Below are 15,315 nucleotides of genomic sequence, written 5' to 3'. Positions count from 1 at the left end.
GATAGCCAGTCCCCTCCATCCAGGGGCTGGCTCCCCTCAGCCCCGTGGCCTGCAAATTCCTGTCAGCTGCAAACCCCACAAAGTTACCCACAAAAAGTCAGGCTTCTCTGTCCTCCCCTTAACCTTTCTCGTACGGGTGACCAAGGTGTATCTGGGGAGGGAAAGCACCTCTTTTAGTGCGGGTTTTTTGGGGTGCAGAGATGGTGGGTGCGTACGAGCATCCCTGCTCCGCCACCGGCGTTTGAACAAACAGTCCCCAGCGGGTGTTAGGGAGAGGGTTACGGAGCCCCTTCCCCGGAGGGGCCGGGCAGCGCTTCCCCCCGCCTTCCTCCCTCCTCCTCCTCCTCCGCCCCCCGCGGCGGGCGATTAGGGGCGGCTCTCGGCCCCTCCATAAAGCGGCCGCGCTGCCCGTCCCCGCTGCCCGTCCCCGCTGCCCGTTCCCGCTGCCCGTCCCCGCTGCCCGTCCCCGCTGCCCGTCCCGCTGCCCGTCCGCGCTGCCCGTCCGCGCTGCCCGTCCCCGCTGCCCGTCCCGGCCATGCACCCCGCGGCCCGGCGCGGCGGGTCGCTGGAGTCGGTGCCCTGCCCGCGGGATGCTGCCGGCCAGGTGAGAGCTCGGTGCCCCGGGACCGGGGTTGGCACTGGTTGGGCGGCTGCTTCTGGGCAGAAGGGGGGAAAAAATGCGGTGGAACTCAAATGCGAGCGGATGAAATGAAGGTAGAACAAAAGTAACTTGTGGTGCACTTGTTGCTTAGGAGAGAGAGGGCGTGATGTGGCCCAGAAAAATCCACTCACGGGTTATTTCATGTTATGGTGGGAATATGCTCAGTACATCAGAGAAGATCAGGTAAAATCAGCGCTTATGTGTTACTGATGGTGTGCGGTTTATAAAGTCAGTAAAATTCCTTGTGAGAACAAGAATGTTGACTATAGTGCAGTAAAGTTTGACAAAAGCTTATTTTGCCATATCCCTCAGATATCTGGAAGCCAAATAAACCGTTCAGCACTGCTTTTGGTTTGGTGCCTGAGAAGTAAATCTAAGGAAGACCTTTGGTGTGGCTGAAAAATTTCCCTGTAATGTAGCACCTAGTCGTGGTCATTCATAAGATCGTGTCTTCAGCCTTCCCTACTATAAGAACTGTGTCAAAAGGACAGTGAGAAAGTAAGCAGAGACTTAAAGAGGGAGGAGGATGTAAAAAAGGCTTTTTATCAAGTACAGTTAATGGCAATCTGTATCAAATCTTTAAAAAGACTTTTTCAATTTACGGCTCAAATTTAATTTCCTTTAGATGAGTATGTTCGAATAATTTTAAATCTTGGCTATCCATTAATATAAAGAATTAAAGCACAAAATATGCACCCTCAAATATCTGTCTCACAGAGAATATTCTTTGGGGAGGTGGCGAAAGGGAAGGTAATTGCTATGGGCTCCAAAAGGAGCGATCTTTAACCAGAAGGCACCTAGATATCTATCTAAATAAGGGCTTTGGAGTATCCCTGTGCTTGTGTATTTTCATTAAGGCTTGAGTCAGATTGATGGCAAGTCAGTTAATGATTTGCACAATTAATAACAAGCATCAATGCAATATTAATTCCCCCCTCACCCTCCAGAAAGCTCAAGGAAAAGTGTCAGATTTGATTAGAGCTGAGTTACTGATACAGAATAAAATGAAAGTGAAGGTGCAGCTGTTGGGGGAGAGGAATTGTTTTTGTGTTACCATTTTTCTCTTGTATTGCACCAAAATACTGCATTAACACAGATGTGTTTTCAGTCTGTTTTTTAATTGAAAGAAAAAGATTAATGTTGGTTTAGGGTTAAAGATGTAAGTGGTGTGCGTTTGGCTGTGGAGGTATCTGAATGGCTCTTCTGCAACTTTTTCAAATTTTCTAAACTAGAAGTCATTTTTGGAACTTAATGTAAGAACATGCTGTGTTTTGTTGTGTTTTCTTCATTGTTCTCTTAAACTTTCTAAATGTTGTCACCTGATCCTAAACACAACGTTAGTTGAACTAGCAAAGTACTAAATAAGACCATTAGTCTTCAATGCATATGATTTGTCCTCGTCATGCATCTTATTATATTGCATGCAACTACGCCAAATCTCATAAGCTGATCTTGTTTTAAGTCAATGATCCTGAATGTGGAATCAAGCCAACATGCTGCCTATAAGCCATATACATAAAGCAGCCCAACAGTTTTTGCCTTCAGAGACCACCATCTAACTCTATTTGTAATGGAGACTTCTTTGCATCCAGCTGCTTCTGCAGCAGTATGGCACGAATAGGATTTGGCTCACACGACTGGCGACCTCTGCACTTGAGAGAAAACAGCCAATAACCTATATGGAATTGTGGAGTTATTAGCTGCTGCTTTTCTGTTTGAGCACCCTTGCCCAGTGCCTGTCCCTGGCTCTTGTGATCCTGGTCTGATGCTCGCTGAAGCGAGCTGTGAGACCTGCAGTGCTGCTCAGCAGAACCTGGATTGGCCCCTGTCACCCACTTGCAGCAGAGAATTTGATGCCTGGGCTCAAGCTGATGGAGCGGCTTTGCTGGATCAGAAACAGTGTGAAGGCCTGACACTGTTGTCCAGGCTCATCATATAGTGACAACTCATTAGAGGTGGGGAGCCGCTCAGAAATTCAGGTATTTTCACTAGCATCAGTAGCCTTGGAGCTATACCTCTTCCATGGGATACCACCCCGGCACCCCAAAGAGCTCACATCTAGGAACCTGCTTGAAACCTTTCTTAGAGCAGCATCAAATATCTGCCTTGTTGTAAACCATTCGATTTAAATTAAAAATAATTTTATTATTTTGTTAGGCAGATTACCTTCTTAATGTGAACGCTACATGGGAACATTTTAATAAAAGATAAGTAAAACCTGGGTTTTATTTTTAAATCTGTCTATTATAGATAGAAATACTTAGCTGTTCAGCATTAGCCATTTTAAAGAGGTTAGAGTTGGAGAGACTGTAGACGGGAATCAACAGAACTGCTGCGTTATTGTTTTTGCTCTTTCCATTCCTGAAAATGTCATCAAATCGTCACATTTGTAAAAGCTGTGTCAGATCAAAATATAATTCCGAATAACAATATTGTGCCTTCATTGTTCCTCTCCTCTTTCTCACTGTCTCCTTCACAAACTTAACCTTTTTTGTTTCTTTTTGCAAGATTTGAAGACATATGAGACACAGCCTCTGCTTCTAAACTTTGTATTTTTTCTTTACTTTGCATTTTCCACATTCTTAACAGTTTCAGTATTATCTCTATTTATGGCTTGGCTATAGGTAGCTGAGAATATGGTCTGTGATATCGACTGATTTCAACACGGTCAGGAATGTGATCACTAGTAGAGGTACGAAACCACATGTCCTACAGTGTTGAACGTCTGAAAATTTTTAGTGCGTGATCTGTGTGATTATGATAAAGGTTTGGCATGTGAATTAGGGGTCCTGACAGGTGGTTGTGACTGATCAGTGGGTCTGTCTCTATAGTCAACAGATTCTGGTCAGTGTGATATTTTAACTCCCTAGGTTTTGTCTCCTTTCTCTGTAAAAGCAGTGCTTTACAGTTATGTAGCAAGGGAAAGGCAATGATTTCTCAGTTCTGATCTACTAAATCCTGATTCATCTTTTTCTACCTATATCCAGTGGGTTTTGGATTATTCCCTTTACCAATGTTCACCGAATTTGCTAACAAGTACTTTGTTCAACTTTTTTTATTTCTGCTGACATCTTATAACTTCCTCCCCATAAAATACCGATACTAATTATAAACTATAACTTTGAAATGTTTTCTGCATCCTGGAGAATAACTAAAGATGTCTATAAAATCATTCAACTGAAAAAAGAAATCTCAGTATTTTATCCTCAGCTCTCACAGATTCCATGTGTGCCTAACTTTATGCCTGTTACCGTGTAATAATTTCATTGTTACCTTTCCATTTGTGGCTGATCAAAGCACAATTATTACACAATCTTACAGAAATGCAAAACTTCACACTTTTTGCACTACTATCCATTCAAAAAACCCTTTTTGTTTGCATTTAGTTAAATAAATCAAATTACATGATGATTGAAGATAATAAAGAGAATGAAGACCATGCATCTGAAAGGGGAAGAACAGCCATCATTTTTTCCTTGAAGAATGAAGTCGGAGGACTTGTAAAAGCATTAAAACTCTTTCAGGTATGTAGTGATCGCATTGCTACAGCAGCTCTGTATTTTTAAATTGTACGGATAGTTTTGGACACATCAGAATTAATTACATCCATTTATTAAGAATGTGATTCCTAACCTGGCTCCCACTTTGCACCCGAAATTACCCACAAAGGCAAATTTATGCCTCAGACATTAGATGCTGGTTGGCTAAAAATCTTCACAAAATGTATCATCTGCACTGTCTAAAGATTGAGAGAGTTTTGTTTTTTCCCCCCATGAAAGAGGATATTGTTTTTACTGTATATAAGAGGTGGGTCTGGAGCTCCTGCTGATGGCAGGTAGACTCTTGGGGTGCTGACCCGTGCCGAGTTGAGTCCAGTGCCCTTGTCACCCTGGCTAGCCAGACTGAGGGTGGCAGAGGAACTGCGATTGCCCAACTGCATTCCTTCCACTGCAAGGAATATGCGCAGTGCTACTGCCATCTGACCCTGCGTGTCTTAGCCTGGGGTTTTCTCTGTGTTCCTCATACAAGACACATGATTAAATAATTTTTCAAATAAAAGAAAAGTTAAATTTACACCCTGAAAATGACTGCTTTTAAATGCTTTGCTTGCTTGTGAGATAATTACATGGTGACTTGATTGGCATTTTGCTGAATTTCCCCAGACCCAGTTGCTAATCAGCTTTCTCTGGGAGGGATGAAAGAAAAAGGTCTATGAATTTAAACCTCCTGACTGTGTCTTTCTGTGCTTCCTGAATGAAATTGAAAGACACAGGTTCTCTTTCATTTTCTTCTGAATGGGAGTTTTTTTTAAAATCAAACTATTTCCCCCCCTCCAATAAGGAAAATTTTGTCAAGAGATCCAATTAACTAAAATAGTTTCACAAAGGTGGTGAATGGCTGTAGACTGTTAATTCAAAAAACAAATTTTAGTGTTTAAACTGCTCTTAGTCAGTCTGTTTGAAAACATTACTTCTTATAAAACAGGAGAAGCACGTAAATCTGGTACACATTGAGTCACGGAAGTCCAAGAGACGAAATTCTGAGTTTGAGATCTTTGTGGACTGTGACAGTAACAGGGAACAACTGAATGAGATTTTCCACCTCCTGAAATCTCATGTCAACGTTGTCTCTATGAACCCGACAGAGCATTTCAACGTCCAGGAAGATGGTAAGTACAGAATGCAGTTCTGTTGAAAATGCAGTTTTCAGGGTGTTGGTTTGAAATCTTTTTATGGTGTCCACAACTGTATTTGTGTAGTGTTTTCAGTCAGTAGCTACCACGTTTATGCTTCTGTGTTGTGAATGAGCGTAATTTGGTCGGTATGAGTAGGCTGTGTTGGCTGGTGTCACCTAGGAGGTATACAGGCTGTTTCAGGCGGGTGCAAGTTGTTCATTATCTGTGCTCCCATCCCTTCCCAGTACAGCACAACTTGCATTGATGGGAGTTCCAGCACCCGTGCAGGCCACTGCAGGCCAGCACGTAGGCAAAGTCTGAATGCAGGGCTTGGCTAGTGACTCTACACCATGGTGACAGAGGTATAATACTGACAGATCCCGGTTCAGTTCAGACATTGGTGAGAATGGGAGATGGATTCTGCTATTTCCTCATGTCACTCGTGATTTAAATTTTTCTTAAGCACTTTTCATCATAACTGGTTACTTGTATTAGTGTGAAAGAGGTGCCTTTTAACTTTAGGATGCTTCGCATCCTCTTTACCTTTGCTTCTAGTTAAAGAGGTGCCTGAAGTTCAGGGCATCAGGAAGTCTGTCCCATATATTTCCCAGCCACTGTGCTTGGCACAGGCTGGTAGGTAGGGGAAGGTGAGATCTGGTGTTCTTGGATAAAAACAGTTTGCTTTAACCCTAAGTAAAGCGAATTTCAAGCTAAGCGCTCCCCCAACCTTTTTAAGAAAATTGAAGAGCATCGGGGCAGAGAAGTCGTGTATTAACCACTCTGCCAAGAGCTTTGTTAAAAACTCTCTTAGGCTATAAAAGAAGTAGTCGGTAGGAAAACTGTAATGAAGCATCTCTAAAAGGCTGTAAAGCTGCAGGGCCTCCTTCTCCTCCTCTTCCCTCACAAACTCATCAGCAAAGCTGAATGCTTCTGAGGTACATAACCACAGAACAATGTTTATTTCCCATGGTCAGTGAAGCAGGATGGGAGGACTCAAACCTGCTCCCACACTGCCTGGGGACGCAGGCAAGTCACTTCTCTACTCTTGCACATTTTGTATCCTAGAAGATTCACAGCAGTTTGAACAAGGAGGCCTTGTCTCAGTGGGAGGCTCTAGATGCTCCTTTAACTGTAATGACAGTTAAGGGCCACAGAAACCCCATATTAACTGTTTCCTCCCCTGGACACTCTGGAGCTGGCTGTGCTCTGAAGGCAGACTGTGGCAGTGACAGAGGAGGAAGTGTGAGCTGTAGGCTCCTGCCAGATAGGCAGTGGACTCCCTTGTCTTATTCATGCCCTTTTAATTTATAGATTTTGCTTGTAACCGCCATAGCCATACTTGAAAGTAGTGTTTCCTCCCTCAGCATGCTCGGCGTTATTAATAACTTTGTGGATTCCATGCATTCCCTAGACATGGAGAATGTTCCCTGGTTTCCGAAGAAGATCTCAGATTTGGATAAGTGTGCAAACCGAGTGCTGATGTATGGTTCCGATTTGGATGCTGACCATCCAGTAAGTATTTTTTCCTTCCTATACCTTATTCTTAGTGAAAACATGCTTTGTGGAGCTTACTTTTAAAAATTGCAGCTTTTCATCCTCCCTCTCCTTCCCCTCAACAGTGTCTCTGTGGGTCTGAGCACCTTCTCTCGGGGCTTTCACTCTTCCTAGTTCAGGCAAGGCTGTCACTGAATTCAGCTCCTGTGTCTTTCTACAAGACTTACTTGTTGTGCAAGGGCTCCAGGTCTGGGCCCTGCAAATAATAAAAAAAAAAGCTATTGTGACTCAGGTTTGGTTCCTTCTCTTTCTTCCTTACTATAATTGAAGCCAACAAATTGGTACTTGGACAGTGTAAATGGGCAATTTGTTCTGTAATTTAGAATAATCAAGCAAGTAACAAAGTTTGTATAAATACTGATATGACTAAAATGAATCCTTGCATACTGAATATAGAGTTGCATGCATAAACCCACTGACTCTTGCTTTGAATTGGAGTATTGGCTTAGTTCACAGTTATCAAACATTTCAGACTACAGCTGTGAAGTTCTTGCCCTGTCCTCTCATTTACACAACATACTTTTATATTTCCCAACTGAAGAAATTTCAAGCGCTCTGTTTTAAATTAATTTATTTACTACAGCTTGGAAACACATTTAGCTTTTTCTCCTTCCTCCTGACAGGGTTTCAAAGACAACGTCTATCGCAAGAGGCGAAAGTATTTTGCAGACCTGGCTATGAACTACAAACAGTAAGTTGACTTCTTGCAGAATAAGCCTTCTGGGTGCCTTGAAATAACATCAGAGTGGGCTGGCAGGAGCTCACCTTCCCTGGGCTCAGATCTCATTGAGATATGCTTGGCTCAGGCATCAGAGCTGGAGGGGTAAAAGGAGGGGAGATGTAAGACAAGATTAAAAGATAGATCTAGGCCATCTTACAGCTCTGTGGGCCTCTGATCAGTCTGAGGCCGTGGTTGCTTGGCTGTTATGGTGTCTGCAGCAGTGCTGATCCTCAGATTGGCAGTGATGCCAGCGTGGGCTTCCTGCAGCATGGTGCATTTGGATTCTGCGCTCCCTCCCCACTTCTCTGGAAATAGGTGCCACAAAGGAAGAGGGTGGACAACACGTGTTGCGCAGCTGCCTGTGCCAGGACGTGCTGACTTGACTAGGGCAGGTTGGTCTCCTCCACCAAGGAGGGAGAGGGGAGGCACAACCCAGTATAGAGCCCATTGACCACTGAGTGTAAGCTATCTGGGAAAGTGTTAATACTTGAATTTTCTTTCCTGGTTCAAACTAGTGCATGTGATGCGTAGATAAGAAATTTTCTGTGAAAAGAAATTCGAAGAGCTTATGTCTTTAGAGATGCTGATTGGGTGAGGGAGCTCTTAAAGCAGTAAGGGTTTCTTAGCCCAGTGTTGTAAATTCTAAACATGATTTTCATGTTGCCGTTGCCTGCTTGAATTAAGATGCCAGGTTCCTCAATTGGAAATGACCTAGAAACGGTGGGTCTTTAGAGCTCTGTCGCACTGTGTATTAATGCAACTGGTTAACACAGCACAGAGCTGGTTACTGTGTTGTTAACAGATTCCCTAGGGAAAGCATTTGCCATGCTGGTTACCTGGCTGGCAGTGGAAGCTCAGTGTAACACTCCCACTGCATTTAGTGGGCTTTAGGTCACACCCTTGCTATAATCCACTTTAATTAAGATCCTGAGGGCTAAATAGGAGATATAGACTACAACTAATATGTTCAGACAGATGCCTGTCTCCTGTGCATAGAAGTGTGATTTTTACCTAATGTGTATATTTAGCTGCTTCAGTGCAATGTGTTGTTAATTTAGGGAATTCTCTTTTTCCAAAACAAATCAAAAAGGTAATGGAGAATAATTGCAGACAGGAAAGTCCAACAGGGAAAAAGGATGTGTTTGCAGCTCCTGAAACTGTAAAGGATATGCAGGTATTTTAAATGTTACTCTCAGCATTAAACACCTAAGCAGCTGCTTACAGAACGGAAGCTTTCAGGCTCCAGTGAGGTCAATGCAAGGATTTAGGCAGAGAACAGAGCAAGCCCTTAGACTAAAAGCTCCCCAGCGCATAGACCAGATCTCACGGTATATTTGACAGTGTCTAATGCACCTGACCAGGTGTCACAGACGTATAGATGTTAAATAATAATAGTAGGCAAATGAGTCATCCATTATTAGCCATTTAACAAGGCATGTTCTTTCTTCCTCTTCTCCTTGTAGTGGTGACCCGATTCCCAAGATTGAATTCACTGAGGAGGAGATCAAGACTTGGGGAACTGTGTACCGAGAGCTTAACAAGCTTTACCCAACTCATGCCTGCAGAGAATACCTTAAAAACTTACCCTTGCTCACCAAATACTGTGGGTACAGGGAAGACAATATCCCCCAGTTGGAAGATGTGTCCCGCTTCCTGAAAGGTAATGTGCTAAATTTTCTTATAGAGAAAGCAACTAAGGTCCTTTGGAAATCGCATCCTTGGTCACTTTTGCTGGTATTCATTCTGGTCCTTTAAGAGCTCTTTTGGCCATCCATGTTTTAATATATTGTTTCTTGAATATATACAAACAGTAATGTTTGAGGGGCCATGCTACCTCTGAAAAGACTGTTAGAGTTGGCTAAAGAAATACCTAGCTGTATTATGTTAGCTCTAAGCATGAAATCATAGGAAATCCACTCACACAGGTAGGGACATTTTTACTAAATGTTGGTCATTCTCAAATTTAGGTCTAATTTTTCTAATCATGCCTGAATTTCCCATGTGCTCTTGAGCCAATGTAGTGCTGTGGCTTTTGCTCCAGTTGTAACAGGAAAGGTGACAACATTGTGCAGTTCTACGCTAAACTAATGTACAATTTCTCTGTTCCTTTTCAGAGCGCACAGGTTTCACCATTCGCCCCGTTGCTGGCTATCTGTCACCCAGAGACTTCTTGGCAGGATTAGCATTCAGAGTATTTCACTGCACTCAATATGTTAGACACAGCTCGGACCCTCTCTATACACCAGAGCCGTGAGTCATTTAATCTTGGGGTAGAATTTAGGAGAGAGTTTTAAATCTCACTGCCCAGAGTCAAGCTACTTAAAAGCTATTCAAGAACACCAGCAAGAAAACTTATTTTTAAGGTGCTGAAGACTCAGCCTTCAAGCTGAATGTAATGAAGTTTTAGCATGCTCAAGTGCCACCTTCATACAATAAATGCAGGATTTTCAAAAGTACAGCATGTTGTTGGAGAGCTCTTGCTGATGTCTTTGTGTGCAGAGTTAGTTTAATGTTTGGTTGCCTCATAAATGTGGAGCTCAGACCCTTAATTTTAGGCAGCTTAATTTAAAAATCTGAGTTTATGTACTTAAATAGAAGAGGTATGACCTGCTCAGTTGCTTTCAGCTAAAAATGGTGGACACTTTCCTGTCTTTTGGATATTAAATAATTCAACTCAAGACATTGTTCAGTGGTGCTGCCTGTTCACTCTACCAGAAAAACAGATCATGAGATTTCTCGTTTTGTTTCTTTTCCCAGTGATACCTGCCATGAGCTCCTAGGACATGTCCCTCTTTTGGCTGAACCCAGTTTTGCTCAGTTCTCCCAGGAAATCGGTCTTGCATCACTTGGGGCATCAGATGAGGCTGTCCAAAAACTGGCAACAGTGAGTGTTTGTATGCTGGTGATCCCATTGAAAGCTTCCTGCTTTACTAGCCTGATCCCACTCCGTGATATAAATTTGGAGCTTTATGTCAACATTAGCCACATCAGCTGCTAGACTTCAGTGTTTCACTGGTCCTTGGCTTTTAGGGTGTATAACAATTTTCCATGCTAGGGAAAAAATACATTTTAAGGTTGATATGATTGGTATTTTTCTTCACTTGGCTGTCAAGTAAGGGTGCAACTTCTAGTGGTAGATCAGTTCTTCCAGATTGAAATTCTACAATCTGTTCTTTACAGACAAAATCTTCTTACTTCTGGTAGCATGATTCAATGATTTTAAAAGTAATCTATTTCTTTAATGTGTAGAATGAATGTCAATGATATGGTTTTTCATTGAATGTGGTGAATGCTAGCATTTGATACTTTTCAGCCAGGAAATTCAAATATTATAAATTAATCTTATTTCCTGGATATCAGTTTCTAGATGCTTTGGTAAATATATTTTAAGATGAAAATTAAATTTGGATGAAACAAAATTTATGCCAGTTATGAAATAACTGCTTTGCTGATTTAAAAAAACATTTTTTCCCCCCACCTGGTATAGCTAGTGGTAAAATATCTACTGCCTTCAGTGGGAGCAGAACTAAGCCATCTATGAAAATAACATTCCTTCCCATATACTTGCAGATATCCCAAAATCCAGCAGGCTAAATATCTTTAATTTTACAAGCCACTAAGCAAAAGAGAAACAAACTGTAGTGGGCTGATGTTTTGACTGAGTCACAGAGATCTTCTCTATCCAGTGTTTCTTTTAAGCTGAAGCTGTCATGTCATGACAATATTTCTCAAAACAGATTTACATCTCAATGTTCCTACTGACATTAACAGCTTCTAGCTTAGCTGGGTGATCTACAATATCAGTCTTTCTTATGACAAACATGCAATCCTGTGGTTCTTCACAGGATTACATTCTGTCTTCCCTCCTCTTTAAATATTGGAGAAGGATAACCAGCTAATGACTGTCTGATATTTGCAACTGTTTGACACTACCTATGAATTGAAATGCCCCCATCTAGTTCCCCACAGCATCTTTACAGAAGGCTGAATTATTTAACTCCCTTCTCTGTTTCAGTGCTACTTCTTCACTGTAGAGTTTGGCTTGTGTAAGCAAGAGGGACAGCTACGAGTTTATGGGGCTGGCTTGCTCTCTTCGATTAGTGAGCTCAAGGTAAGAATATCTACTGCTGATTTACCTCTTTTCTTTGTACCTGATTATTATTGTCACTGTTTTACCCTGTTTTTTATTGAGTATAATTCTAAAAACTTTTTTTTTTTTTTTTTTTTAAATAAATCCTAGATACTTACTAGACTTTAAGAAAATTCACTGTGGTAGTAACTACTGGACAGTCTGCTTTTGGATATATGCTGAGCAGCTCCCATATATTTTGCAGGAAGCATTAGATGACTGGTATTTCTTAACATTACTTTCCAAGTAACTCTTTTCAGAATAAAGCTCTGCTGGTTTAACCAGATTCTGAAACTATTGCTCTTGTTTACACATGAGGCTCATCTCCGAGGAATCTCTTTTTTGACCCAGATTGGCAGAATACTACTGCTCAGAGTTTTTCCATTTGTTAAGCTTTGACCACTGTTCATTTGCAGATAAAAAATTCAAGTGGCAATTCACTAAATGTGGTCTCATTTCATCTTTTTTTTATTCACTCTACCTCATGGCACCTTCCTGGTGGATTCTGTGGGTGGTGATGTTCCTGTGACACATGGTAACACATTATGTTACCAGCACTCGCTCTCTGGCAGTGCCAAAGTCAAGCCTTTTGATCCAAAGGTCACTTGCAAGCAAGAATGCCTCATTACAACTTTCCAGGAGGTTTACTTTGTTTCTGAAAGTTTTGAAGAAGCAAAGGAAAAGATGAGGTACGGATTTTTTTCCTCTGTTTTATAAAAACAGGTTTGATTTCACATGTCTCTCAGTAGCAGCACCAAACCCTTTATTCTTATCACGGTTTTACAATTACCTTTCATGGGGTTGGGAAGCTGAGATTAGTATTTTCTTGATCTCCCATGTACTGGGTGGGAAAGATGATGAGCTACTTGAAACTTACAACTATTCTTAAGAAAGTAGTTTAGAAAAATGTTTATTGATAATGACTACGTACAAAGGATGCATTTGCATTTCGTTTATAACTCCCCTCTTTTTTTTTTTTTTTTTTTTACTTGAATAGAGAGTTTGCAAAAACCATCAAGCGCCCATTTGGTGTGAAGTACAATCCATATACTCAAAGTGTACAGATCCTGAAGGACATGAAGAGCATTGCCAGTGTGGTAAATGAGCTACGCCATGAGCTGGACATTGTCAGTGATGCCCTCAGCAAGATGGGCAAGCAGCTGGAAGTTTAACACCCCTGTCAGCAGTGTGGTGCACTTGGCAGCTCACTTTTCCCTACTGGTTTCTTTACAGAAATGTGTTGTATGCAGAACTCTCTCCTTTACAGATGGAAGAGTGAATTGCCCATGAGGATAATAACTTTATCATGTTTCTTTGTGTAAAGTCCTTTACAGAATGTATTCCCCCATCCCCTCAGTTAAAAAAAGCCTGGAGCTGCCATTGAAAGTCTAGTGGGGGAGTAGAGAAATTGCTAGACTGGAGCAAAAGTGTGGTCTGTGGATCAGGGCTAGAATCAGATGCTGCAGAAGGTGGTTTATGAGGCAATAATGGAATAATTCACCACAGGGAAATGTCTATTTCTGACTCTAGTAGTCTACGCTACTGATTTTACAGCATTGCAGACTTTATAGCGTAGAAGCTATAGTAATCAGTGCTTCTAAGTCTGTGCTACTAAGTTTAAAACTCAAATGATTACAATGCAGGCGTCAGGACACAAACAGCTGGAGGTTCACCATGATAAAATTGAGGAGTCAAATCTTGCTTTCAAAGGGATCATTCTTGACCCCAAAGAATTGCAAATGTGCTGTTTGTCATGTTTCTAGTATAAGGCAGAGATACAGAAATCATAATTCTGTTTATTTTAAAAGATTTGCTATCGGCTCAGAGACTGAAGCTTTTTGTTGCTGTCCAGGTTACTGCACCTGAAGGAAGACCTTTCCTTACATAAATACCATTTGCATTTTTCCTGATTTAATTAATTTAGCAAAAAATATAGCAAGCCATTGGGTACTGACTTAGCATAAAGCCTAAAACCATTTCCAAATTACAATTTAATATTCCAAATAGTTTCATCAGTTCTAAAAGAACACCAAAGTTTAAAATAACAGCTGGACTTCATAGTCTAGTCTGCTTTTTGTAAGAGTAAGTATCCTATTAATTGCTTGGTTACTTTATTAAGCTGCACAAACTGCATTTTGTTTCTTCTTTACTAGGCTTGAACACCTTCATTCCCTATCAAGCAAATGATAACTGAAAGGCCCAAGTGTTTCATGGGAATTCTATGGCTATGAATGCAACATACTACCTTGTAGCATAAAGTGTATTTAATTCTAAAGCTCACTTTACAAGTGGTGGGAAGCAGTGTCCTGCTGAATTGTCTGTACCACATTGTAGCAAACTTCCCAGGTTTCAGGGCTGCACAGTTTCAGCATCCCACACAGCTGTACAAAGCTGTGCCCACTGTGGTTTCTGCTGACCCTGGCGATGAAATGAACGTGTCTACAGGATATGACACATTTGAATGGAAGGTCTGTGATGTGCAGGGTGTGTTTAATACCATCCTAGACACTGATTCTTCATAGGTAGAATTATCAGGAAATTCAGAATTTGCAGCTATGGAGGTCACTGGAAAAAATGGACTGAAATCTTAAATACACTGGAGATGCTAGTCCTGGATTTTGAGAACTTGAAGGGAAATCAGTTTGAGTTTCATATGCTTCCTAGTAGGCCACATCTGCTCCATAAGCAATCACTGGCCCAATCTTTCCAAGTATATTTACTGTTTAATTCTAGTCTAGATCTTTTTTGCTGTGACTATTAAACCACTATAACTTTTTTTTTTTAAAGAACTTTTAAGACATAGAAATATGGTCTACAATATTTATGGCTTACATTATGCTTTAAAATAGATTTTAGGAGCTTTATCTTTCTAAAGAAGAAACCTTATTAGTGAGTAGTAAGGGAGGTTCTACTTTGCTTCTGTGATAACAGTTAATATTCAGCTGCATTTTAAAATATGTTGGGATTATTACGTTGTTGGAATATACATAGATCTGCGTTACTTCCAATCTTTGTCTGAACTACGTACACATTTGAAGTAGGAAACCTTATACTTGGTAAATTAGCACCTATTTTGAATACATTGGAAAACCAGCAATTGTGTCTTTATTTGCACTTTTGTAGCAAAAAATTAAGTAACCTGCTGAAAGTAATACAGAGAAGATGCATTTCCAACGTGTATGTTTGGCTTCACGCACCCAAACCTTCTGGCTATGTAGAACAGTAATAATTTAAGTATTTTAAACTATTGTGGAAGTTTTGAATGCCAGTGAAATAAATGACTTGGTAATTATTAAAAGCAAATTCCCGCTTTACTTCCGCACCGTAGCAATAAAGAGAAATCGCTCGCTCCCGCCCAGGGGTTTATATGGTTTATGGGGTGGTTCAGACACGCCGCATGTGACCTAGTTCCGTTCGGACTGCGGGTGTGAAGGAGTGACTTGTTTCCCCCTCACTTTTTCAAGGCTTTGTCTTGTGTTTCTGGGGAGGGGTGAGCGCTGAGGGCGGGACCCCGGCGGGAGCTCCCCCGCCCCCCCCGGGCGGAGGGTGCTGGAAGCGGCGGCCGGAGCCGGCGG

General features: G+C 41.5%; 1 protein-coding gene across 2 annotated transcripts; it reads left to right on the top strand.

The window, feature by feature from the left end:
• Positions 1–463: 463 nt before the first annotated feature.
• TPH1 (tryptophan hydroxylase 1) lies at positions 464–14,534 on the top strand. 2 transcript variants are annotated; one of them, XM_074918253.1, is made up of 12 exons: positions 464–604; positions 4,048–4,185; positions 5,147–5,330; positions 5,517–5,519; positions 6,748–6,848; positions 7,514–7,581; positions 9,075–9,271; positions 9,726–9,861; positions 10,369–10,495; positions 11,627–11,722; positions 12,296–12,429; positions 12,738–14,534. In XM_074918253.1, the coding sequence occupies exons 1-12, from the start codon at positions 536–538 to the stop codon at positions 12,910–12,912; spliced, it is 1,428 nt and encodes a 475-aa protein (XP_074774354.1). In that variant the 5' UTR covers positions 464–535; the 3' UTR covers positions 12,913–14,534. The 2 variants fall into 2 exon arrangements, with proteins under 2 accessions (XP_074774354.1, XP_074774353.1); XM_074918252.1 differs by lacking the exon at positions 5,517–5,519.
• The last annotated feature ends 781 nt before the right edge of the window (positions 14,535–15,315 follow it).

The sequence above is a fragment of the Athene noctua genome, chromosome 14 (genome assembly GCF_965140245.1).
Source record: "Athene noctua chromosome 14, bAthNoc1.hap1.1, whole genome shotgun sequence".
NCBI classification, from domain to species: Eukaryota; Metazoa; Chordata; class Aves; order Strigiformes; family Strigidae; genus Athene; species Athene noctua.
Note: the sequence above shows the minus strand (reverse complement) of the source record. Positions and strands in the feature narration are given on the sequence as shown.

Excerpts from the sequence above, each read along its gene's own strand:
- TPH1 (XM_074918253.1), top strand. The coding sequence starts at position 536 with ATGCACCCCGCGGCCCGGCGCGGCGGGTCGCTGGAGTCGGTGCCCTGC. Across the intron at positions 4,186-5,146 it reads AAGCATTAAAACTCTTTCAG|GAGAAGCACGTAAATCTGGT; the intron begins GTATGTAGTGAT and ends CTTATAAAACAG. Across the intron at positions 9,862-10,368 it reads CCTCTCTATACACCAGAGCC|TGATACCTGCCATGAGCTCC; the intron begins GTGAGTCATTTA and ends TTCTTTTCCCAG.